Source organism: Arvicola amphibius, chromosome 10 (assembly GCF_903992535.2).
Source record: "Arvicola amphibius chromosome 10, mArvAmp1.2, whole genome shotgun sequence".
Classification (NCBI taxonomy): Eukaryota; Metazoa; Chordata; class Mammalia; order Rodentia; family Cricetidae; genus Arvicola; species Arvicola amphibius.
The window spans coordinates 4,494,807-4,519,472 of record NC_052056.1 but is presented as its reverse complement, the minus strand read 5'-3'; the positions used below and the strand labels follow the sequence as shown (position 1 = coordinate 4,519,472).

General features: G+C 41.1%; 1 protein-coding gene across 1 annotated transcript in view; it reads left to right on the top strand.

The window, feature by feature from the left end:
* Morc3 (MORC family CW-type zinc finger 3) overlaps nt 1-24,666 on the top strand; it is a 47,708-nt gene that overhangs the window by 9,981 nt on the left and 13,061 nt on the right. Inside the window, 8 exon segments of the mRNA XM_038345195.2 lie at nt 850-997; nt 3,113-3,167; nt 3,169-3,261; nt 13,706-13,834; nt 16,655-16,670; nt 16,673-16,773; nt 18,681-18,778; nt 23,885-23,989. Coding sequence (XP_038201123.1) covers nt 850-997; nt 3,113-3,167; nt 3,169-3,261; nt 13,706-13,834; nt 16,655-16,670; nt 16,673-16,773; nt 18,681-18,778; nt 23,885-23,989 — 745 coding nt within the window.

Sequence of the window (24,666 nt, the reverse complement as noted above, 5' to 3'; positions counted from 1 at the left end):
CTGTCATGTGGGTACTGGGATTTGAGCCATCTCTACAAGAGCAACAAGTGCCCTTAATTAACTCTACAGCCCCCCCATCAAGTTCTTTTTTTTTTTTCTTTAATCATGTGTAGTCTATTTTTTGTCTGTATATGCTTCCTTTACCCTGTGCCTGAAGCCCAGGGTTCGTTTTTTTCTTTACTGGACAACCATAATGAGGTTATGGTTTGTAGTTGTTTTGTTTGTTTGGTTGATTTGAAATACGATCTCACTGAGTACCCCTGGGAGGTCCTGAAAAATTACTGTGGTTGCCGGCCCCCGCCCCCTGCTTCCTTAGTGCTGGGATTGAAGGAGCAGGTGCCACCATGCCTCATGTTGATTGTTTTCCAGGGCTGCAGATGAGGTAGAGGACTGAGTTTCAGTATGGAGTACAAGATGACCGGCCTCGGCCTCTTATGCAGCAGGGATTATAGGCATGAGCCGCTTTGCCTACCTTGGAGTTCCTTACTTCAAGATTATTGTGGATTAATAAGAGAGACTGTTGACCTGGCTCGAAAGCTTCCCTAATAGTGAAAAGCAAGATGATTTTAGGAACTCACTGACATAAATCACTTAGAAATAATGTATTTGCTCTATTTCCTCCTTTTAGAGTTGAGGTGAACGGCCTTGAGCTCACATACCTGAGGTGTAGGTGGACTCCGCTGAGCCCTGCACGTGCTCACGGTTCATCTCCTTTGTTCTTTTGAGATCACACTGCTTTACAGGAGTTCTAAATAATGGAGGGATTGGTTTCTTTTGAGTTCACTAAAGTTGGCTTCTTTATTATAATTGTGTAAAACTTGTTGATTTCATCTTTAACTAAGGACATACGTCAGATGATTAATTTAGCAGAATCAAAAGCAAGCTTAGCAGCAATTCTGGAACATTCTCTCTTTTCTACGGAACAGAAGTTACTGGCAGAACTTGATGCTATTATGGGTAAGAAGGGAACAAGGATCATCATCTGGAATCTTAGAAGGTAAATGTAGATCTCTGTTGTAAAGTGCACACAGAGTTGGTTGCATTGTGTTTAGCCTTGTTACACAGACTAGAAATGAATAGAAAATGCATTTGTTGTTACACTTCCTGATTTGTGGTTTCGTTTCTTTTCTTTCTTTTTTTTAGTTCGTTATATATACAGTGTTCTGCCTGTATGTATGCTTGTATGCCAGGAAGAGGGCATCAGATCCCAGTATAGATGGTTGTGAGCCACCCATCAACACCCAGATGGTTGGGAGTTGAACTCAGGACCTCTGTAAGAGCAGCCAGTGAGTGCTCTTAACTTCTGAGCTCTCTCCAGGCCCATAATTTGTGCTTTCTAAGGATATTTTATTGAGCTCAATTTGGCTTCAAAGGTTACTTTGAAATTGTTCTAAAAATGTTCTAGTTCTATCAGTTTCCAGTAGTGCTTTGTCTGTTACTCCATTCCTAGGCCCAAAACAAAAAACTACCTAAAAAAGAGATGAAATAGTAGCTAGGAAGAATAACTTGTAAAATTTAGATTGCATGAGCTAACAATTCAGTAAGTAATGTAGATGAAAATTTTGCCTTTCTAAAGTTGTATATATAGTTCTTGGGTTTGTGAGAGGGTTCAGTGGGTAAAGGTCAGCTTGCAGGCAAGCCTGGTGACATGATTCAGTCCCTCAGGTCCACGTGAGAAACCACAGAGAATGTACTTCGTAGAGTTGTTCTTAAATCTCTACACGAGTTCTCTCTCCTGTCTTGCATGTGTGCATATGCACACACACAAAGAATAAGTAAACAAAATAATTTTAAAAGTTAAAATTAATACTTCCCTTGTCTTTGGACAATTTAAGACATCTAAATATTAATAAATACTACAGCGAAACCCTGTCTTAAACCAAAAAAAAAAGAAAAGTAAGTCTGCAATCATTGAACCATAGAAATAAAGCACAAATAGCATTAAACCTGAAGCATTTTAGAATTTGTTTTTCTGGTGTACCGAATCTCCTTTGCTTGTGTTCATTCACTTCTTGTCCCCCCTCCTGGTTAGATTTCTTTCTTTTCAAGCTTTCTGTTTTTGAGTACTGGTAATTCATGTGTAGGCTGGGCCCTCCTGTCTCTACAGTTTTCTCTAAGTCTGTTAGTAGTGCCAGGGCACTGTCATTGGTGCAGGAAAGTGCAGGGCACTTGGCTCAGCACAGCACCCACAGTGTGCTATGACCACACTTGTTTCCTTTGAGCTGTGCTTCTCAAGTCCAGGCAACCTTTGACCTTCTTGATCATGTCCTATGGAAAAGGTTCTATAAAGGTGCTAACTCTGGGTGTGAGATACTTGAAACCCTTGCAGGTGTTTCCTGATTTTTGCGTTTCCTTGTAAGGACTCTAGTTCAGTGTTTTTCACACTGACACTCCATTGTGAGTTCAGGTCCAGTTGTTTCCCACCTCCCCTGTTGAACAGCATGTTTGTTGTTTGTAGCCTAACACCATTAGAGATGCTGCTGTAAACACAGATGCAGGTGCCTTGGGAATGCCCAGGAGTGTAGTTTCTGTGCTGGTGATGTGGGATTCCCCTCTGTATGCTGTGAATACCATTGGTTAATAAAGAAACTGCTTTAGGGGAACAGAGCTAGGTGGGGAAAACTAAAGTGAGTGCTGGGAGAAAGGAGGTGGAGTCAGGGAGACTCCGTGTAGCCCTGTTGGAGACAGACACCAGAACTTTAGTCCGAAAGCCACAGCCATGTGGCAATACACAGATTAATAGAAATGGGTTAATTAATATGTAAGAGTTAGCCAATAAGAAGCTAGAGCTAATGGGCCAAGCAGTGATTTAATTAATACACTTTCTGTGTGATTATTTTGGGGCTAAGCGGCCAGGAACCAACAAGCTGCTCTCTCCTCCTACACTGTAAGGCTTTCTCAGAGGTCCTATGTTATGTTCTGTCCAGCAGCTACTGGAGGATGTGGTTTCCTGAGTCCTCCTGCTGCCTTTCTTCTGTCTTGTACTTGCCCCTGACTTATGCCTACTGTTTATTTGCTTGTTTATGTACTCATATTTTCTTACCATATAGTATTACTCATTTTCTTGATATGACATGACATTTTGCTTCTGTCCTAAATTCTTGTCTTACAGTTACAAAAATGCAACAGAATTTGATTTTGAAAAGGATAAATATGACATCAGAATTCCCTGAGGATTTAGATGAGGTTGCAGGGAAGAAAGGATACAAGAAACAAGAAAGGATGGACCAGATTGCCCCTGAGAGTGACTACTCCTTAAGGGTACGTACTCGGATGTTGTTGGAAGTGAGCAGTCAGCGAGCACTGAACTGTTGGCAGGGGTGCCTTGTCACTGGGCTCTCTACTGGAAGTATGTTACACATGAGCTGACACTAAATGCTCATTTGGGCTACTGGTTGTTTTATTTGCTATGAAAATCATATTTTAATAGGTGGGTTGGTATATAGCTTAGTTGTTAAGTGCTTGTCTCACAAGGCCCTGGTTAGACCTCTCACAACGTAACCTGGACATGATGGTGGATGCCTGTAATCCTAGAACAGGGGAGGTGCAGGCCAAAGGATCAGGAGTTAAGTTAACCCTTGCCTACATAGAGAGTTGGAGACTCACATGGGTTAAACAGACTGAGAGAGAGCAGGAGGGAGAAAACCTTGTTTTAACTTTGAAGACATAAGTTCTTACAGTGCTTTTGCTTTTCCACTCTACACTTATTTATTGGAATTGGTGAATCAGTGCTTTTTATGGTTACCACACTGATTAATTCAAGTCACAGAGCACCAAATGCAGTGTTTAAAAAATATAATGTTACAGGATACACATCTAATATACCTTCATTTGTCTTCTAAGACAACACAGTTTTGACTAGATAATATACAATAATAACATTTTGTAGTAAGATCTTGAGATTTAACTTCAGAAGCAGGTTATGTTTTTAAGATTAAGTGTGTTAATTACTTGTCTCACTGACAAACACCTGACACGAGCACTTTAAGAAGGGTGGTTTATTTTAGCTTATCGTTCTGAGGGCAATGTGGCAGAAGGGAAAGATGCTACTGGTCATACCCTGTCCTCAGAGGGGACAGAATAAGGTATGATTTTGCTGAGCCAACGTTCTCCTTTTTGTAGTTTGAGACCCCAACCAGGGAATGGTGCTGTCCACTTTTAGTGTGGCTCTTTCCTTGTCAATTAATCTAATTTATAAAGTCCCTTACAGGCACTCGCAGAGATTTGTCTCAAAGGTTATTTTCAATCCTGTTAGTTGACAATATGACATCACATTGGGAGACACACAAATTGCAGTCCTGTAATGTTGGTAATATGATCATTGTTTCTTTTTTCCTTTTTTTGAGGTAATAATTTTTATTGATTTTTTTTTAATTGAGCTCTACATTTTTCTCTGCTCCCCTCTCTGCCTCTCCCCTCCCCAGTCCAACCCTCCCCCAAGGTCCCCATGCTCCCAATTTACTCAGGAGATCTTATCTTTTTTACTTCCCATGTAGATTAGATCTATGTAAGTCTCTCTCAGTGTCCTCATTGTTGTCTATGTTCTCTGATTGTATATTATAAGCTGGTTTTCTTTGCTTTATGTTTAAAAACCATCTATGAGTGAGTACATGTGATAATTGTCTTTCTGTGTCTGGGTTACCTCACTCAAAGCAATGTTTTCTAGCTCCATCCATTTTTTTGAAAAATTCAAGCTGTCGTTGTTTTTTTTTTGCTGTGTAGTATTCCATTATGTAAATGTTCCACATTTTTCTTACCCATTCTTCAGTCGGGGAGCATTTAGGTTGCTTCCAGGTTCTGGCTGTGACAAACAAAGCTGCTATGAACATAGGTTAGCACATGCCCTTGTGGCACGATTGAGCATCCTTTGGATATATCCCCAAAAGTGGTATTCCTAGGTCTTAAGGAAGATTGTTTCCACACTGACATCCAAAGTGGTTGTACCAGCTTGCATTTCCACCAGCAATACAAAAGTGTTCCTTTTACCCCACAACCTCTCCAGCATAAGTTGTCATCAGTGTTTTTGATCTTGGCCATTCTTTCAGGTGTAAGATGGAATCTCAGAGTTGTTTTGATTTGCATTTCTCTGATGGCTAAGGATGCTGAGCATTTCCTTATGTCTTTCAGTCATTTTAGATTCCTCTGTTGAGAGTTCTCTGTTTAGGTATGTACTCCATTATTTTATTGGATTATGTGTTCTTTTGGTGTCCAATTTTTTGCGTTCTTTGTATATTTTGGAGATCAGTCCTCTGTCTGATGTGGGGTTAGTGAAGATCTTTTCCCATTCTGTAGGCTGTCGTTTTGTCTTGTTGACTGTGTCCTTTGCTTTACAGAAGCTTTTCAGTTTCAGGAGGTCCCAGTTATTGTTTCTCTCAGTGTCTGTGATGCTGGGTTTATATTTAGGAAGTGGTCTCCTGTGCCAGTGCGTTCAAATGTATTTCCCACTTGCTCGTCTATAAGGTTCAGGGTGGCTGGCTTTATGTTGAGGTTTTTGATCCATTTGGACTTGAGTTTTGTGCATGGTGATAGATATGGGTCTATTTTCATTCTTTTACATGTTGGTGTCCAGTTATGCCTGCACCACTTGTTAAATATGCTTTCTTTTTTCCATTTGATATTTTTTGCTTCTTTGTTAAAGATCAGGTGTTCGAAAATGTATGGCTTGATATCCGGGTCTTCTATTCGGTTCCATTGATCCTCCTGTCTGTTCTTATGACAATATCAGGCTGTTTTCAGTACTGTAGCTCTGTAGTAGAGTTTGAAGTCAGGGATTGTGATGCCTCCAGAAGTTCTTTTATTGTACAGGATTGTTTTGGTTATCCTGGGTTTTTTGCTTGTCCATATGAAGTTGAGTATTGTTCTTTTGAGGTCTGCGAAGAATTTTTCTGATTTTGATGGGCATTGCATTGAATCTGTAGATTGCTTTTGGTAAGATTGCTATTTTTACTATGTTAATTCTGCCTACCCAAGAGCATGGGAGATTTTTCCACTTTCTGGTGTCTTCAATTGCTTTCTTTAAAGAATTAAAGTTCTTGTCATACAAATTTTCTACTTGTTTGGTTAGAGTTACTTTGAGATATTTTATGCTATCTGTTGCTGTTGTGAAGGGTGATGTTTCTTTGATTTCTTTCCCAGCCCTTTTATCATCAGGGCTACTGATTTTTTTTTTTTTTTTGACTTATTCTTATTACTGAAAGTGTTCATGAGTTGTAGAAGTTCCTTGGTAGAATTTTTGGAATCTCTTACATAAACTATCATGTCATTAGCAAACAGAGTTTGACTTCTTTTCCGATTTGTATCCCCTTGCTCTCTCCCTTTGGTGTCTTATTGCTCCAGCTAGGATCTCAAGAACTATATTGAATAGATATGGAGAGAGTGGACAACCTGTCTTGTTTCTGATTTCAGTGGAATTGCTGAGAGTTTCTCTCCATTTAGTTTGATGTTGGCTGTTGGCTTGCTATGTAATGCCTTTATTATGTTTAGATATGTTCCTTGTATCCATGCTCTCTCCAAGACCTTTATCATGAAGGGATGTTGTATTCTGTCGAAAGCTTTCTTTGGCATCTAATGAGATGATCATGTGGTTTTTATTTTTCAGTTTGTTTATTGGTGGATTACGTTGACAGATTTTCGTATGTTGAATTGTCCCTTCTTGCATATGTGGGATGAAGCTGACTTGGTCATGGTTGATGATGGTTCTGATGTGTTCTTGGATTTGATTTGCTAGTATTTTATTTAGTTTTTTTTTGTTTTTTTTTTTTTTTTTTTGGTTTTTCGAGACAGGGTTTCCCTGTAGTTTCTAGAGCCTGTCCTGGAGCTAGCTCTTGTAGACCAGGCTGGCCTCGAACTCAGAGATCCGCCTGCCTCTGCCTCCCGAGTGCTGGGATTAAAGGCGTGTGCCACCACCGCCCGGCTTTTATTTAGTATTTTTGCATCAATGTTCATGAGTGAGATTGGTCTGTAATTCTCTTAGTAATGTCTTTCTGTGGTTTGGGTATCAGGGTAATTGTAGCCTCATAAAAAGAGTTTGACATTGTTTCCTCTGTTTCTATTGTGTGGAATAATTTGAGGAGTATTGGTATTAGTTCTTCTTTAAAAGTCTTGTAGAATTCTGAGTTGAAACCATTTCGGCCCCAGGATTTTTTTAGTTGGGAGACTTTTTTTCTATTTCTTCAGCAGTTATAGGTCTGTTTAATTTGCTTATCTGGTCTTGATTTAATTTTGGTGAGTGATATTTATCTAGAAAGTTGTCCATTTCCTTTAAGTTTTCCAATTTTGTGGAGTACAGGTTTCGAAATATGATCTGATCGTTCTCAGTATTTCCTCTGTGTCTGTTGTTATATTGCCCTTTTCATTTCTGATTTTGTTAATTTGGATATTCTCTCTCTGCCTTTTGGTTAGTTTGGATAAAGGCTTGTCCATTTTGTTGATTTTTCTCAAAGAACCAACTCTTTGTCTCATTGATTCTTTGTATTGTTTTCTTGTTTCTATTTTGTTGATTTCAGCTCTCAATTCATTATTTCCTGCCTTCTAGTTCTCTTAGGTGAGGTTGCTTCTTTTTGTAATAAAGTTTTCAAATGTTCTGTTAATTCACTAGTGTGGGATTTTTCCAGCTTCTTTGTGTAGGCGTTTAATGCTATGAACTTGCCTCTTAACACTGCTTTCATTATGTCCCATAAATTTGGGTATGTTGTAAGGTCATTTTCATTGTATTTTAGGAAGTCTTTAATTTCTCCCTTTATTTCTTCCTTGACCCATTGATGATTCAGGGAAGCATTGTTTAATTTCCATGTGTTTGTGGGTTTTCTGGAATTAGCATTGCTGTTGACTTATAGTTTTAAACCATGGTGATCTGATAGGTACATTGGGATATTCCAATTTTTTTATATTTGTTGAGGTTTGTTTTGTTACTGAGTATGTGGTCAATTTTTGAGACGGTCCCATGAGGTGCTGAGAAGAAGGTATATTCTTTCTGTTTGGATGGAATATTCTATAGATGTCTGGTTAAGTCCATTTGAGTAATAACATCTGTAAGTTTCTCTCATTTCTCTGTTCATTTTTTGTCTGATTGACCTGTCCAGTGGTGAGAGGGGACTGTTGAAGTCTCCCCGATAATCTGTGGGGTTTAATATATGATTTAAGCTTTAGAAGTGTTTCTTTTACATATAAGGGTGCACTTGTATTTGGGGCATAGATGTTCAGTATTGAGATTTCCTCTTGATGGATTTTTCCTGTGACTAATATGAAATGACCTTCTTTGTCTCTTTTGACTGATTTTTAGGTTAAAGTCTATTTGTTAGATATTAGGATAGCTATACCCGCTTGTTCTTAGGTCCATTTGATTGGTATATTTTTTTCCCAACCCTTTACTCTGAGACAATGTCTGCCTTTGAGGTTGAGATGTTTCTCTTGTATGCAGAAGAAGGATTCTGTTTTCCGTAGCCAATCTGTTAGCCTGTACCTTTTTATAGGTGAGTTGAGTCCATTTATATTAAGGGATATTAATGACCAGTGATTGCTATCTCCAGTTAATTTATTTTTCATTTTTGGTGATGTTAATTTTTGTGTTTTTCCTTTGGAATTTGCTGCTATGGGACCATCAATTGTATGTATTTTTGTTGGTGTTTCCAACTTCCTTGGGTTGGAGTTTTCCTTCTAGTATTTTGTGTAGAGCTGGGTTTGTGGCTAGGTATTGGTGAAATCTATTTTCACCAAGTTTGTCACTAAATATCTTGTTTGTCCTTTTATGGTGATTGAAAGTTTTGCTGGGGGGCTTGAGAGATGGCTCAGTGGTTAAGAGCATTGTCTGCTCTTGCCAAAGGTCCTGAGTTCAATTCCCGGCAATCACATGGTGGCTCACAACCATCTGTTATGAGGTCAGGTGCCCTCTTCTGGCCTGCAGACATACACACAGACAGAATATTGTATATATAATAAATAAATATTTTTTTAAAAAAGAAAGTTTTGCTGGGGTGGCATTCATGGTCTCTTAATGTCTGCATAATGCTTGATCATGACCTTCTTCCTTTCATTGTCTCCAATGAGAAGTGGGGTGTAATTCCGATAAGCCTACCTTTATTTAGTGCTTGATCTTTTTCCTTTGCAGTTCTTTATATTCTCTCTTTCCTCTGTATGTTTAGTGTTTTGATTATTATGTGGTGAGAGTACTTTTTTTTGGATCCAGTTTATTTGGTGTTCTGTAGGCTTCTTGTATCTTCATAGGCGTATCTTTCTTTAGGTTGGGAAAGTTTTCCTCTATGATTTTGTTAAGTATATTTTCTGTGCTTTTGAGTTAAAAATTCTTCTCCTATACCTAGTATTCTTAGATTTGGCCTTTTCCTGGTGTCCCATATTTCGTGGATATTTTGGGGGGTTAAGCTTTGTTGTAGGCTTAATGTTTTCCTTTGACCGATGAGTCTGTTTCCTCTGTTGTATCTCAGCACTTGAGATTCTTTCTTTCAATCTCTTGTATTCTGTGGTTCGTGCTTGTGTTGTGGTTCCTGATTGTTTTCTCATGATTTCTGTTTCTATAATTCCCTTGGCTTGTGTTTTCTTTATTGTCTGTATTTCAGTTTCAAGTCCTGAATAGTTTCTTTCGTATTTTGATTTCTTTTTCTTGTTTTCTCTAAGTGATTTGCTGATGTGAGTTTCAAACATTCTCTTGAAAGTTATTTTTAGGTCATTTTCTTCTGTTTCATCCATATTTGGTTGTTCAGGTCTTGCTGTTGTAGGGTCTTTAGGTTTTACTGGTGTTGTGTTGCTCTTTGTGGAGTAGCGTGTGTTCTTACCTTTTCTACTCATCTTTTCCTCTAATAGGTGTGGTTGGGGCTGTCTGAGATTCTGTTGAATAATCTTCTAGCTGCCAGTGAATCCAAAGCTCAGATGGTTGTTCCTCATGGTACAGCCAGTGCCACAGTTCTAGTTACCCCGCGTTGGTAATTCTGTGTTTCTGGAGATAGCTCAGCACTCCTTTGCTTTGTTCTGCTCCCTTGGAGTTTGCTGTCTCAGGCCGACTTTGGCCTAGGTTGCTGGCTTTGCCCTGTTTCTGTAAATCCTGATCTGGATCCCCTCCTGCAGAAATCCCTGGCTTGGTGTTAGTCCTGCAAAGGTCTCTGGCTCCAGTCTACTGCCTCGGAGTTCCCAGGCTCTGTTGTACCTGGAACCTCAGAGGACCTGGCTCAGGCTTACTCCCTCAGAGGTCCCAGACTCACGCCCGGACCCGCAGAGGTTCCAGGTTCCTGCCTATTCCCTTTGATGTCCCAGACCAACAATACCCAGACCCACAGAGGCCCTGGCTCAGGCCTATTCCCTCTGAGGTCCCAGACTCAAACCTGGTCCCACAGAGATTTCTGGTTCCTGCCTAATCCTCTGAAGTCCCAGGTTCATTCACGCTTGGACTGGCAGAGGTCCTGGCTCAGTCCTAGTTCTTGGGTGGTCCTAGACTCATGCCCAGACCCACATGGGTCCTAGCTTAGGTCTACTCCCTTGAAGGTTCCAGATTCACATCTGGACCCTCAGCAGACTCTGGCTCTGGCTCACTTGTTCAGCATTACTACTCCTTGTACCTGTTCCATTGGAGATTGCTGACTCTGGATCTGTTTGCTGGCTCAGTCCTGATCCTTCAGTGTCCCCGGGACTGGGTTGGCTCCCCAGACTGGATTTGCTCCTGACTTCTGCTCCCTGTGGAGCTTGCCTTCCTTAGGCAACTCTTCCTAGGTCTATCATTGTTTCTTAATTTGAATGAAGTGATATTAATTTTATGCTTTTTGTGCTAATTACATAGCCCAAACCAAGAATCTGACATTTGCAAATTTGATAATGTGCATTTCTCCAAGGTCTGAGCAATTACAATAGCAAATGTGTGCTGTTTCTTGTCATATCTTGTTACTGGGATATGTTACTGCTGTTAAAGTCATGCTTAAGTGTGAAACAAGTCTCAGCAGTGAGGAGGCAGACAAGTAATGTAGGCAGTGTTTGCAGAGACCAGGAGTTTGGGTTAGGAAGGTCAATCATACCATGTTCCTTGGACTGAGGAGCCAGGGGAAAAGTAAGACACGTTCAGATTTTACTTTTCTATTGAGTTTTCATTTTGTCCTCTGAATTATTCAACACATGTTATTCAGAGATTGCTCATAATAATGGGGAGACAGAACATGTTTTTGATCTGGTTAACTGCTCTGAGGCTCAGGCAAGAGGATTGCTCTTAGCTCATGATTAGCCTGGGCTTTAGAGTGAGACCCCATTTCAAGAATCCCCCCCAAAAGTAAAAGAATGGAGACACGTTTTGAACTGGGTGTGTTAGCACAGTCTTGGGACTCGTTGCTCATGAGACATGGAGGATGGGCAAGAGGATGGGGAGTGCAGTCATTCTCAACATGTAGTCAGGGTGGAATCCAGGCTTCCCGAGGAAAACCTTGTCAAACTTACAACATTTTCTTACTTGAATTTGAGATTGCTTGTTACTTTTGGCCTAATAAATTGTCTTAGTTTATTTTTTAAGTTATGATACCAATAATGAAAGATCAGGGTCAGAAAATGTCCTTTTGTTGTGCCTTTGCATATTTTTTCTCATTTACCCATTATTTTATTGTGTTTGTTTATCTTTAAAAAAAATTATTTTTTGGCCAGGCAGTAGCCACGCATGGCTTAGTCCCAGGACTTGGGAGGTAGAGGCAGGCAGTGTTTGTGTGAGTTCAAGGCCAGCCTGGGCTACAGAGCAAGTTCCATAACAGCCAAGGCTATACAGAGAAACCCTACTTCAACCCCCCCTCCCCAGAATTCTTTAGAATAACCCATGTATACAATGTCTTTTGCTCGTATCCACCCCTCTTCTCCCCTTTGTTCTTTAGAAGCAGGGTCTCTCTCACGTGTTGGCCTCAAACTTGTTTAGGTCAAAGCTGACCTTGAACTCTGATCTCCACCCTCTCCTTCACAGGGTGGTGTAGTGTCAGCCATCCTGCTGGTTCCTGGTGGGGAGCAGGCAATCCAAGGCTTTCTGAGAGGTTCCCATGAAAGGGCAAAGGGCATACTGTGGCCTTGTCCAAGGCAGACTTGACAGGTGTGATCTAGGACTGGGGACATGGCCTCTAGGGAGGTACAGGTTTTGTGGGAACCTAAACTTTTCCCCCAAGGGACTGTGGCTCTCAGTCCCGGAGCCATGGTATGCTGGTCTGTGACACACTTAAATATCCAGTGTCCTTTGCAACATAGTCAGTCCATGATTAACTTGGTTGCTGACTCTCCCTTTTTCTGCAACAGCAAATGGACGCTGTGCTGCTTGGTAAACTTGATAAACAGCACATGGAACCTGTGCTGCTTAACAAACTTGCTGGCATAAGCCAACAGCTTTGTTTTCCTCATTCTGGCCTTCCCTTTGCCACTTGAAGTTTAGACCCTCTTTCTGCAGGTTTCTGTGTACATTTTCTAAAGATTTTAAATTAAGTCAGGCGTGGTGATGCACACTTTTAATCCTAGCACTTGGGAGGCAAAGGTAGTTGGATCTCTGTGAGTGCAAGGCTGCCTTGTCTACAGAATAAGTTCCAGGACAGCCAAGGTGACAAAGAGAAAACCCTATCTGAAAAAACAACAAAAAAATTTTTAGATGCTATATCATACATGGTACTTGACACTTTGATTCAGGACGTGTCGGTATCTTGTGGATCAGCAGCACACTGTTCACTGGTCTCCGTGCCATGATGTCACTGCTCTAGAAGTGGTGGGGCCTGGCAGAAGGGAGACTATAGAGTCTCATTGCAATAAGCCAACTTTATTCAGAGCCTCAGATGATTTATAGTTTTGAGGGTAACAGGCCTTTAATCCCAGCATTCAGGAGGCAGAGAAAGGTGGATATCTGAGTTTTGAGGCCAGCATGATCTACAGAGCAAGTTTCAGGACAGCCGTGCTACACAGAGAAACCTGTCTTGGAAACCAAACTAACAAAAAATTCTCGTGAGTTCAAAGCTGTATAACAGCCGCAAGGACAAGCTGCACATGGCAAAAACACGTTTCGTAGAGGCATATAAAGGCTGGCTAAACACTTAATTGAATAATAGCAGCAATCAATAATGAGTAAAAAACCCAGTAAACTCTCGCTATTCCTACACCTGGGAGGAGGTGCAGAAGCTCATTCCAAGAACAGTTCTGTGTTTGAGGGACTGGGGTCACAAGACTTGTTTTCTTGGAGTGTTCTCACAAGCATGCAGAAGTCTCACACAGCTCCATTCCTGGACTGTGTTCTGACATCCGAGTTTTAGAGATAAGATCTCACTATGTAGCCTCAAAGTGGAGAGCCTCCTGCTTGGGCTCTGCATCCTGGAGTTTACAGGTGTGGTGGTCACTCCTGCAGTGCTCCTCCGGAGGTAGAAAGCAGAAGGACAGTGTCAAAGCCATCTTCAGCTATATGTTGAATTCTAGGTGCTATTTTAAGACTCTGTCTCAAAAACTTTCTCTTAAGTCAGAATAACTAATTTAGTTTTGTGTTGTTGTTATTGTTTGATACTTGAGTTTGAACCAGGGCCTCATATATTGAAGTGCACACCTTTACACTGAACTATACCCCCACTCTGTACTCTGTATTACTTTATCGAGGAATTAAGGTATTTATTAACAAAGGAGCACTTTCTTTTTAAAAGCATATCTCAGTAATATTGAATAAATCTGTGAATAATGCTTTAGAAAGGACAGTTTTTGCTATGTTCCTTTCCAGGCTTATTGCAGTATTTTATATTTGAAGCCAAGAATGCAGATCATCCTACGTGGACAAAAAGTGAAGACACAGCTAGTTTCCAAGAGTCTTGCCTACATTGAACGGGATGTGTACCGGCCTAAATTCCTAGTAATCCTTTCTTTATCATGCTGTTTGAACACAGTGAAGCATATTCAATGTCGTTTGTCCTTACCCTTTCTATCCTTGTAACATCTTTAAAACTTGCATTTCATTTCTGTTACCTAGTGGGTACGTGTAGATCAGGGGAGAACTAGCAGGAAGTCCTAGAAATTAAAGTCAGCTTGTCAAGTCTACTGGCCAGCATTTTACCCCGCTGATCCAGCCCACCAGCCCTCCCCATAGGAATTCTAATCTCCAGATTTGCTTTCTGTGTGTACTTCGGGACTTAACTTATTTTTAATAGATTTGTATGTGTTTTATTTTATATGTATGAGTGTTTTGTCTGCATGTGTATCTGTACTGTGTGGGTGCCTGGTACCCAAGGAGGCCAGGCCAGTAGGGTGTGCGATCTCCTAGGACTGAGATCATTGTGAGCTGCCATGTAGAAGCTGCAAGTCAGACCTGCGTCCTATAGAAGAAGACCTATCTAGCCAGTAATTCATAATACAGAGATGTACATGAGGGCCTGCTTGTTGGGGTTTCTGTCCTGCCCGGTTCCCACAGTCGTTAGGTGCCAAAGAATCACACAGAAGTCTATATGAGTTACAAACTGATTGGCCTATTAGCTCAGGCTTCTTATTAACTCATATTATAACTTATATTAGCCCATTATTCTAGTATATGTTAGCCACATGGCTTGGTACCTTTTTCGGCAGGATAGGTCACATCTTGCTTCTTCCGTGGTTTGGGTAGGACTCTGGAGAAATGGGCTTCCTTCTTCCCAGAATTCTCCTGTTCTCTTTGACCTGCTTCTACTTCCTGTCTGGTTGTCCCGTCTATACTTCCTGTCTGACTACTGGCCAATCAGCGTTTATTTAAAACATAATTGACAGAATACAGAATTGTCACACACCACTATCCCCCCCCCCTTTTTTTTTAAACAAAGGAAAATATCCATAGTCAATTTTGGGGAGAATGTGGGCATAGTATTCCAGGCTACTTCCTGCTGGTTGGGGGCACTGATAATCTTATGGGAACCTAAAGAAAATTTCGAATTATGATCAAGTCCTGACTGGAGTATCCTGTGAGTCTTGATCATCTCAGGCAGCAGTCTTGAATCTGTTCTGGATGTAGAACTCAGACATCTGGGCCATCTGTTTCTAGTGGAGATTTCTCAGGTGGTCTTCCTTGATCAAACTTGATTTTTCTTAATTCAGAATGAATCACCAGCCTCTCATTTCCTGTGGAAACAAAAGCAAAATCTCTTCTCCAAAGTAACATACCTTTTGACTTCAATTTTGAAATCAAGGTATTTTCAAAACTACCTATCTTGGATTAATTTAGCAGCATTTATAAACAAATACCTTTTAGCAGCTGTTGCTCCTTCCTCAGCATTCAAACAATTCAAAGAGAGCATAATAGCATACAGTATCCAGATTCTCTGTGTATTTTTCTTTACGTGGCTTTATTTTAACCTCTATTTCTTTTTCTTTTTTTTTTTTTTTTGGCTTTTTTAGACAGATTCACTGTATATCTTTGGCTGTCCTGGAGCTCCCTCTGTAGACCAGGCTGTCTTTAAACTCACAGAGATCCACCTGCCTCTGCCTCCCAAGTGCTGGGATTAAAGGTGTACACCACCACACCTTGAATTCACAGAGGTCTGTCAGCCTCTGCCTCCCAAGCTTTGGGATTAAAGGCATGTGCCACCACACCTTGAACTCTCAGAGATCTCTCTAAAGGTGTGTACCCAACTACTTTCTTTCTTTTTTATTTTAAGGACTTTAACCTTTAGCCTACATATATTTTTAACACACTGTAAACCATTTAGAGGTTACTTCATCTTTGACTCTCTGTACTATATATCTCTCTTTTTTTCTGACCATAAGAGTCTTTAATTTGCTAAGCAATATGGAGAGGATTAAAGTCGTGGCTTTGATGGCTGGATCCAACCCATTCCTTAGCTTTATGATATTCCAGCCTCATGGTAGAGGTACCGGCCATTGCCATGTTTATTGCCACAACTCTGGCATTTCAAGGTCCTTGCCATCAAGCAAGCTACAACAGTGTGTCCACAAACAACACTCGGATGCTCTCTCTGTAGCCTGGACCTCCTGCCTGAAAGAGTCAGATTTTGCACTGGCAGGACAGAAAGCCAGCATTTTTAAACAAAGTAGCTTTTTTTCCTGCTATCACTGAAAATCAAAAAGCATGTGGTCAGCTTTTATCAATACCATTTAACTGTTTTGTGACAGGACCTCTTAAAGAGCTGCAGGGTTTTGCAGCTAAAGCTGAGTCAGGAAGCCTCTCTCAAATGAGAGCGCTTGCCTCTAGCAAGCAGAGCAGATCCGAGAAATTGTTGCTACCAGGAAGCCATGCTTTACTCTATTTTTTTCTGTCTAGAATTACTTCTTAAGCTCTGTCAGGCTTTATGTGGATATAGTCATTCACACGTCGACACCATTTGTAACAGGAGGGTCTGCTTGTTGGGGTTTCTGTCCCCCCACCAGGTCCCACAGCTGTAACTGTATATTGTAACTTATATTAACCCATTGTTCTTATCTATATCATATTCTAAATAAATGCTGACAGAATACAGAATTGTCCCATGCCACTTCCCCCTCTTTAATAACAAGAGTTAATAAGAAGCCTGAGCTAATGGGCTCATCAGTTTATAATTAATATAGACCTCTGTGTGATTTTCTTTGGGGTCAGACGGCTGTGGGACTGGTGGGAGGACAGAAACCCCAACAAGCAGGCCCTCATGTCACACAGAGAGTCATTGGGGAGGGATGAACTGTTATGTTCAGACTTTTCCTTAATGTTTTTAAGACTAGAACAGTGAGAATTACTTTGGATTCAACTGCAGAAATAAAGAGCACTATGGAATCATGATGTATCACAAAAATAGACTCATCAAAGCTTATGAAAAAGTGGGATGCCAGTTAAAGGTAAGGTTTATATTTAGAAAGGAAACGTTTTTAGCAAAAGATCAATGTATTTTTGTTCATGACTTTTTAGCTGTCAGTCTTTTTTTTTTTTTTTTTTTTTTTTTTGAGGTGGGAAGCGGTGTTTGCTTTTTGAGACAGGGTCTCTCTAATGTACCCATGGCTATCCTGGAACTCATTGTGTAGTCCAGTTTGGCCTTGAACTTAAAGATCCCCTGGCCTCTGCCTCCCAAGTCCTGGGATTAAAGGTGCGTATACCACATCTGGCTGGGCATACTTTTATGCCCTTTTAAGAGCATATCAGCCTGGCATTTGCTACAGTTATTGTTCATTTAATACTCCCTACTCCTACAAGAGGAGACAGAGAATTATTTTACCTTATAAATTTGGAAATGGGACCAGGAAGTAGTTGCCCAAGAATTAATAGAAAGTGTGGTTCTCAGACACAGAAGTGCATTTCTGTGCTGAGTTCTTTGGAGGGAAATGCTGTTGACTTCCATGTCACTATATAACTCAGGCTGCTCTCAAACCGTGCTAGCGGGACACCCTTCCATGGATGCAGGTCTCTTGACTGTATGATTGTTAATGGAATATATTTTAAAATAATTATTTATATATGAGTGCTCTATCTGCATGTACACCTTTATGCCAGAAGAGGGCATTAGATCCCACTATATATGGTTGTGAGCCACCATGTGAGTGCTGGGAATTGAACTCAGGACCTCTGGGAGAGCAGCCAGTGCTCTTAACCACTAAGCCATCTCTCCAGCCCAAAGGCATAAATTTAATTGCTGTTTGTTAGTTATTTTAACTTGGCTGTTTTTATTAGTGCTTTTGGAACCAGCCCAAAAGTAGTAGCTGGTAGGTAGAACTGCCCTCCTCCCTCTTGAAGCCACAGGTAAAGCTTGGTAGCAGGGGCCTGTTTCCTTGAGCCAGTTTCTGGCCCTGGAATTACTGCCCTTTAAGTAACTTTCTTTGTTGTATTTATTTTGGGTAGTTTGTCAGAACCCACCAATGTAGTTTGTTCTGTATGTTAGGGTCTTATGCATTTTCTAGGTATTTAGTGATTAATTATGAAGCATAAATGATCCTGTTAAGGTTTGTTGTTTGATTTAAATATAGAGCTCTTAGGGAATTAGCATGTCACCCTTGTACATGGGCCTTGTAATCTGTGTACCCTTCCAGCTTTAGTACAGGCTGCTGGTGTGAGCACATGTTAACAGTTTAGACTGGGGTGTGTTTTTCTCTCTTTCCCACAAGTATTTTGGTTCTCTTTCTCTCTCTCTTTATTTCTTGTTTGTTTGTTTTTTGAGACAGAGTTTCTCTGTGTAGCTTTGGAGTCTGGAACTCACTTTGTAGACCAGACTGGGCTCAGACTCATAGAGAGTCACCTGTCTCTGCCTCCCAAGGGCTGGGATTAAAGGCATGTGCACCACCACCCAGCTTCATCTTAGTCCTAAGTTCCTGGTAGCAAGTATTCTATTTCTGCACAGCATGTAGTATGGTCTGTTTAGACTGCTGTTTGTGCCAGGTGAGAAGACGTGAACCACAAGCTGAAGCGTCCGTTGTAGATTGCTTTAGGGGTGTAGGATGCGGAGCTGCAGGTTGTCGGTGTGCAGGTCTGTGCACAGGACTGTACTTGGGAAAACAGCATGCATCACAGTTAGATGTGATCCTTTCCCTTGTGTCAGTTTGCACATAATTCTCATCTAATGGATGCTTGCCAGGAATGGGTGTGGAAGAAAGCTCTGCTATGTCTAGGAATTAACCTACAAAAACACCAAGCACTTACCAAGAAATTTCAGGGGAGTCATATAAAGTATAAGAAAGTAGTTAATGATCTAAATCTTTGTTGAAGGGTATAGTGAACATCGTGTGTTATGTCTGAAATGCTGTTCATTATATTTCAGGCAAACAACATGGGTGTTGGAGTGGTTGGAATTATAGAATGTAATTTCCTTAAGCCAACTCATAATAAGCAAGATTTTGACTACACTAATGAGTACAGGTATGTTACCCATTTATTTGCTAATGTTCTGAGGAAATGTGTTACTGAGATGGCTGGAATATTCACCCTTCTATCCCTTTAACCAGAGGACATATTTCAGATGGGGTAGACTTATGTAGGCTCTGAACTACCTATGTAGTCAGGCTGCCTTGAACTTCTGACAGTCCTTCCTGCACCTCCCAACTGTTGCAATCACAGGTGGATATGCTAATACCAAGCAGGCAGGGTTGCCCTCTTTTCTGTGACTTCTGGGATCATGTATCACATTGAGAACCAGAATTGTGTATTTGCTCATGGCGGGTTAGCTGACAAATTTTGAGACCGAAGAGAAGATGTCAGTTGTAAGTTCCCTTTTCTACGTAAGTCACTCACAGTCAAGTTCTGTAGTGTAGGGCTTCTCCCTTTTATTTTCTTAAGTATGTATGTATTTATATGTCTATGTGGATCTGTGCACATGTGAGTGCAGGTGTCAGGAGGTTGTAAGCCATCTCATTTTGGTGGTGGGAACCGACCTCTGGCCATCTATCCTCAAGAGCAGTAAGCTCTTTTACCCTCTGAACCATCTCTCCAGCCCTGTACAGTTTTTCTGGGGTTTTGTTTTGTTAATTATAAGACAACGAAGCCAAGGCAACTTAAGGAAAGAAAGCATTTAATTTGGGGCTTGTAGATAAAGGTTAAACCCATGGACGTCACGATGAGAGCCTGGTGGAGCATAAGCGTGGTTAGAGCGCTAACTGAGGGGCTGAGAGCTTCCCTCTTGTCCACAGCACAAGACAGAGAAGAAAGCTAACTGGGAATGGTGGGAGCTTTTGAGGTCTCGAAGCTCACCTACCAGTGACACATCTTCTCCAAGGCCACATTTTCTGATCCTTCCCAAATAGTTACGCTGGAACCAAGTATTCAAACAAATGAGCTTACAAGGGCCATTCTTACTCAGTCCACTACAGTCCACTCTGTGGCCCAGGTAGGGCCATAGCTATAATGTAAAATCCATTCAGTCCGATTTAAAAATCTCTATAGTCTTTCACAGTCTCAACACAGTACAGAATTCAAACTCTCTGCTAAGACTCAAGGCAGTCTTTTAAAAACCTCTGGAAAATAAGAAAAAGCAAATTGTGGGCTGGGAGAGATGGCTCAGCGGTGAAGAGCATTGCGTGCTCTTCCAAAGGACCCGAGTTCGATTCCCAGCAACCATATGGTGGCTCACAGCCATCTGTAATGAGGTCTGGTGTCCTCTTCTAGCCTGCAGGCATATATGCAAACAGAATATTGTATCCATAATAAATAAATAAATAATTTTTAAAAAAAAAGAAAAAGAAAAAGCAAATTGTGTTCTTCCACAGAATATACATTATCATTCCAAAAGCAGGGAGTAAGGGCCCAGAAAAGAAATAAATACTGAACCCAAACAAGACTGAAACCTTTCATGGCAAACTCCAAATTCTATAGCTTTATTTCTGAATTTGAAAAGTTTAGATAGCTTTTCTCTTTCAGCTATTTTTTTTCTGTTTTGTTTCTTTTGTTTGTTTATTTTTGAGACAAAGTTTCTCTCTGGAGTCACTGCTGTCCTGGACCTTGCTATGTAGACCATGCTGTCCTCAAACTCACAGAGATCCTCTTGCCTATACTGGAATTAGAGACTTTATTGACTGCAACACACTTCTTTCTCTTGAGTTGGTTCCACACCCTGTATGCAGTTCTCCAAGGCAGACGTCCTATAGCTGCACTTCTAACGTCATGGGACCTCCATACAGGGACTTCCTGCAACACAGCTGGCCTCAGCAGCTTTCCTTAGCTGAGGGAGAAGTTTCAACAACTCCTTTTGCCCCATGTTGCCTCCGCTGCAGGCTTGGGATGGAGCCTGATTCCTCCTTGAAATTTATTTGCATACATTTCCCTTTGTTGCTTCTTTTTAGGAATAGACAGTTCCTAAAATTCTTAGGCCTTTTTTTTTTTTTTAACAAGTTGAAAGTATAGCTGGGTCATATCTGCATAAGAATAATGGCTAAACTGGGCATGGTAGCACACATCTACAGTCCCAGCACTGGGGAGACAGAGGCAGGCAGATTTCTGTGAGTTCTGGCCACTCTGGGCTACATAGTGATTTCTAAGACAGCCAGAGAGATCCAGAAAAACCTGTCTCAAACACACAAAATGGTCACTAATAACCATGTCAATATTGTTTGGTTGGAAGTGTCACCCTAGTCCCTGACATCCTTATACCTATTACGGCCCAATAAACTTCTCTGCCAATGTAATAATACAAATCATACCAAATCAAACTGAATTTTAAAAAAGCTCAGGCTTAATGAATGCCCACATTCCTGGGTGGCCTTCCAGACCCTCAGAGAGGAGACACTCTGAAGGAAGACTGGAAAACCACATTTGTTCTCTGGGTGGCAGTTTAAATACCCTGTGGGAGTGGTCTGAGTCTCTCCTCGGGAAGGTTCACTGTTTGGTGGGCTTTCTCAGGTGGAGTCTGGGCTAAGGCAACTCCTAGAGGAGGGGGCTTGGGATGGAACTGTCTACCCAAACATCCCAGACTCTTTGGGTATAAGGATGTCTGGGGCTAGGGTGACGCTTCCACCCAGACATCTATTAGGCTATCATTTAGGTTTTTTGTTTGTTTGTTTTTAAGAACAGAACTCATTGTGAGATCTGCCTCCCAAGTGCTGGGATTAAAGGCGTGCACCACCCCACCTGTTTTAGGATGTCTTGAAATCTCCCCTGCCAACAAAATTAGTCTGAAGCTTTTCAGTTTAGCCTCAGGCATATTCTTACAACAAGGGTAAAAATCACCCAGATTATTGGTCAAAATATTAAAAGAATGGTCTCTAGCCCAGTTGTAAGTTGTAGTATAGTTTCCTTCTGATTCCGCTTGAGCTGGGCCTCTGTAGTTTGTATTGCTCTCAGCCAAGCGGGACCCAGCTGGGGCTTCTCTGGGAGCACTCCTTCAGACAAGAAGTTCTGGTTCAAGTTCCTGAAACAGGGAAGACCAAGATGATAGAGAGAGGGGTGGGAGGGAGGGAGGGAAGGAGAGAGGGAGAGGGAGAGAGGAGCAGAGTACTGTCTTGGACTAGATTTGGAGCTAAAAAATAACACTGACAGTGGACACTCCAGACAACAGTCTGTCATTTGAGATAGTATGTAAACATACATAACACTAAAGCAGAATCAAGTATCAGTGTAAAGGTAGCTTAAAGAATGAGGCCCTGAGGGGGAGTTGGCTGGGAAAAGCACTTGCTACCATGCCTACTGGTGTGAGTTTGGTTTCTGTGATCCACATGGTAGCTGGAGAGGACCAACTCCTTCAAGCTTTCTGACCTCTAAAGGGTATCATGACATATATACACAGTCACACACAACCACACATACAGACATATACAGAAAGTAAATTAATAAAAATTTAAGAATGAGGGTCTCTCCAAAAAAGACCCCATGAGGGGGAGCTGGAGAGATGGCTCAGTGGTTAAGAGCACTGACTGTTCTTCCAGAGGACGCAGGTTCAATTCCCAGCACCCACATGGCAGCTCAGAACTGTCTGAAGATCCAGTTGCAGGGGATCTGACACCTTCACACTAATGCACATAAAATAAAAGTTAAATAAGCCATAAAATATTTTTAAAAAAAAAGACCCCCTGGGTCCAGCAAATAAAAACGTTAAGAGGATAGCAGGACTCATTTTCACAGACTTAGAAAACTTTATTAAATTAAAACATTTAAGGAATATGTGCTATCAGTCTCACAAAGTCTTTGGAAGGTATTATGAAAGTGTATATGCATTGATAATAAACCTAGGCACATTGTGCAAGGGCGGTTGTGGGTATCTTATTGTTGGTTGAAAATAGCAGCAAATGCTAGTAAAGCCAAAGGGACTATATTCTACCAGGATTCTTTTTTTTTTTTTTTTTTTTTTTGGTTTTTCGAGACAGGGTTTCCCTGTAGTTTCTAGAGCCTGTCCTGGAACTAGCTCTTGTAGACCAGGCTGGCCTCGATCTCAGAGATCTGCCTGCCTCTGCCTCCCGAGTGCTGGGATTAAAGGCGTGCGCCACCACCGCCCAGCAAAAGGGACTATATTCTGAGAGATTATGGATTAAGTTTGTTTTACATTTATTTATTTCAAGCATCTGTGTTCACAAGAAAGTCTGATTAAGTTCAAGGAATCAGTTATCTACCACCATACACCTTGAGGGCCATTAGGATTGGTGGCAAACACCTTTACCTTCTGTGTCATAGCGGTAGCTGGACAGGTAGTTTCAATATTGAAAACCCAGCATCTTGATCATGTTGATTGAAAAAAAAAACAAAAATAAGCCGGGCGGTGGTGGCGCACGCCTTTAATCCCAGCACTCGGGAGGCAGAGGCAGGTGGATCTCTGTGAGTTCGAGACCAGCCTGATCTACAAGAGCTAGATCCAGGACAGGCTCCAAAGCCGCAGAGAAACCCTGTCTCGAAAAAACCAAAAAAAAAAAAAAAAAAAAAAAAAAAATCAGGTGTCTTCATATCCACAGAGAAGTGCACTTCATTAAGTTCAGTGCCCATTTGTGAACTTTTTGTTGTTTTGGTTTTTTGGCTTGTTTGTATGTTGATTTTATTTTTGTGTGTGGGTGTTTTGTCTGCATCTAAATTTATGTACCACTTGTGTGTCCAGTGCCTGTGGAAGCCAGAAGACGGCTTAGCTTCTCTGGAAGTAGAGTATGGATGGTTATGAGCCACCATGTGGGTGCTGAGAATCAAGCCTGGGTCCTGGGGGTGCACAGATCTTTGTGAGTTCAAGGTCAGCCTGATTTATTAGTCATACAATTGGAGTTTTTATTTCTACTCTCAATATTCTTATAATCATTGTTGGTTATTTTTATATTTACTTAATTGATCTTGAGGGCTGGAGCGATGGCTCAGAGGTTAAAGCACTGGCTGCTTTTCCAGAGGTCCTGAGTTTAATTCCCAGCAACCACTATATCTATAATGAGATCTGGTGTCCTCTTCTGGCATGCAGGCATACATGCAGGCAGAATACTATACAAAATAAATAAATCTAAAAAAAAAACAGGTCTAGAACTGATGTTTTATTTTTTCCTGAATTAATGTTGTTATTTATTTTTTAAGGCTTACAATACTAGCCTTAGGAGAGAAGCTGAATGATTACTGGAATGAGATGAAAGTGAAGAAGCACGCAGAACACCCTCTCAGTTTGCCAGTCGAAGACATACAGTAAGTACGAGCACTGCATACTTTAGAGGTGACTGTCCACAAACTTAGGGTTCATATGAGAAAATAAATCCATCTGTTGATATCATTCATTTCATCTTTATTTGTTTTTAAGTATGGGTGTTTTGCCTGCATGTATGTTTTTGTGCACCACTTGTGTGCCTGGTAGGAGAGGGCATTGGAGAACCTGGAACTGAAGATTGTTCAGCAGTAAGAGCTGTTCCAGAGGACTCGTCTTCGACTCCCAGTACCACCTGTGTGGTAGCTCAGTCTCAGGAAACCCTACACCCTCTTCTGGCCTCTCTGGGCATCAGGCACTCGTGTTATGCATAGACATACCTGCAGGCAAAACTCTGATATACGTAAAATGAAACAATGAAATAAATTTTTAAAAAAAGAATTGTAGAGTGTAATGAAACAATGAAATAAATTTTTAAAAAAGAATTGTAGAGTGTAATGCCTTGCATGTGCTCATTAGTACATGTAGCTATTGCATAAATTCTAATTGGTCTTAATAATAAAAAACAGAGCCAGGTATTGGGGCAATGCTGAAAGATCAGGGAAAGGAGCAAGCCACAGCCAGCCAGCTCTTACCTTGCTAACTTCTCAGCTGAAAAGGGCTGACCTCCTATCTCCTCCTGCCTTATATTTCTCTCTCTGCCCAGCTATATCACTGTATG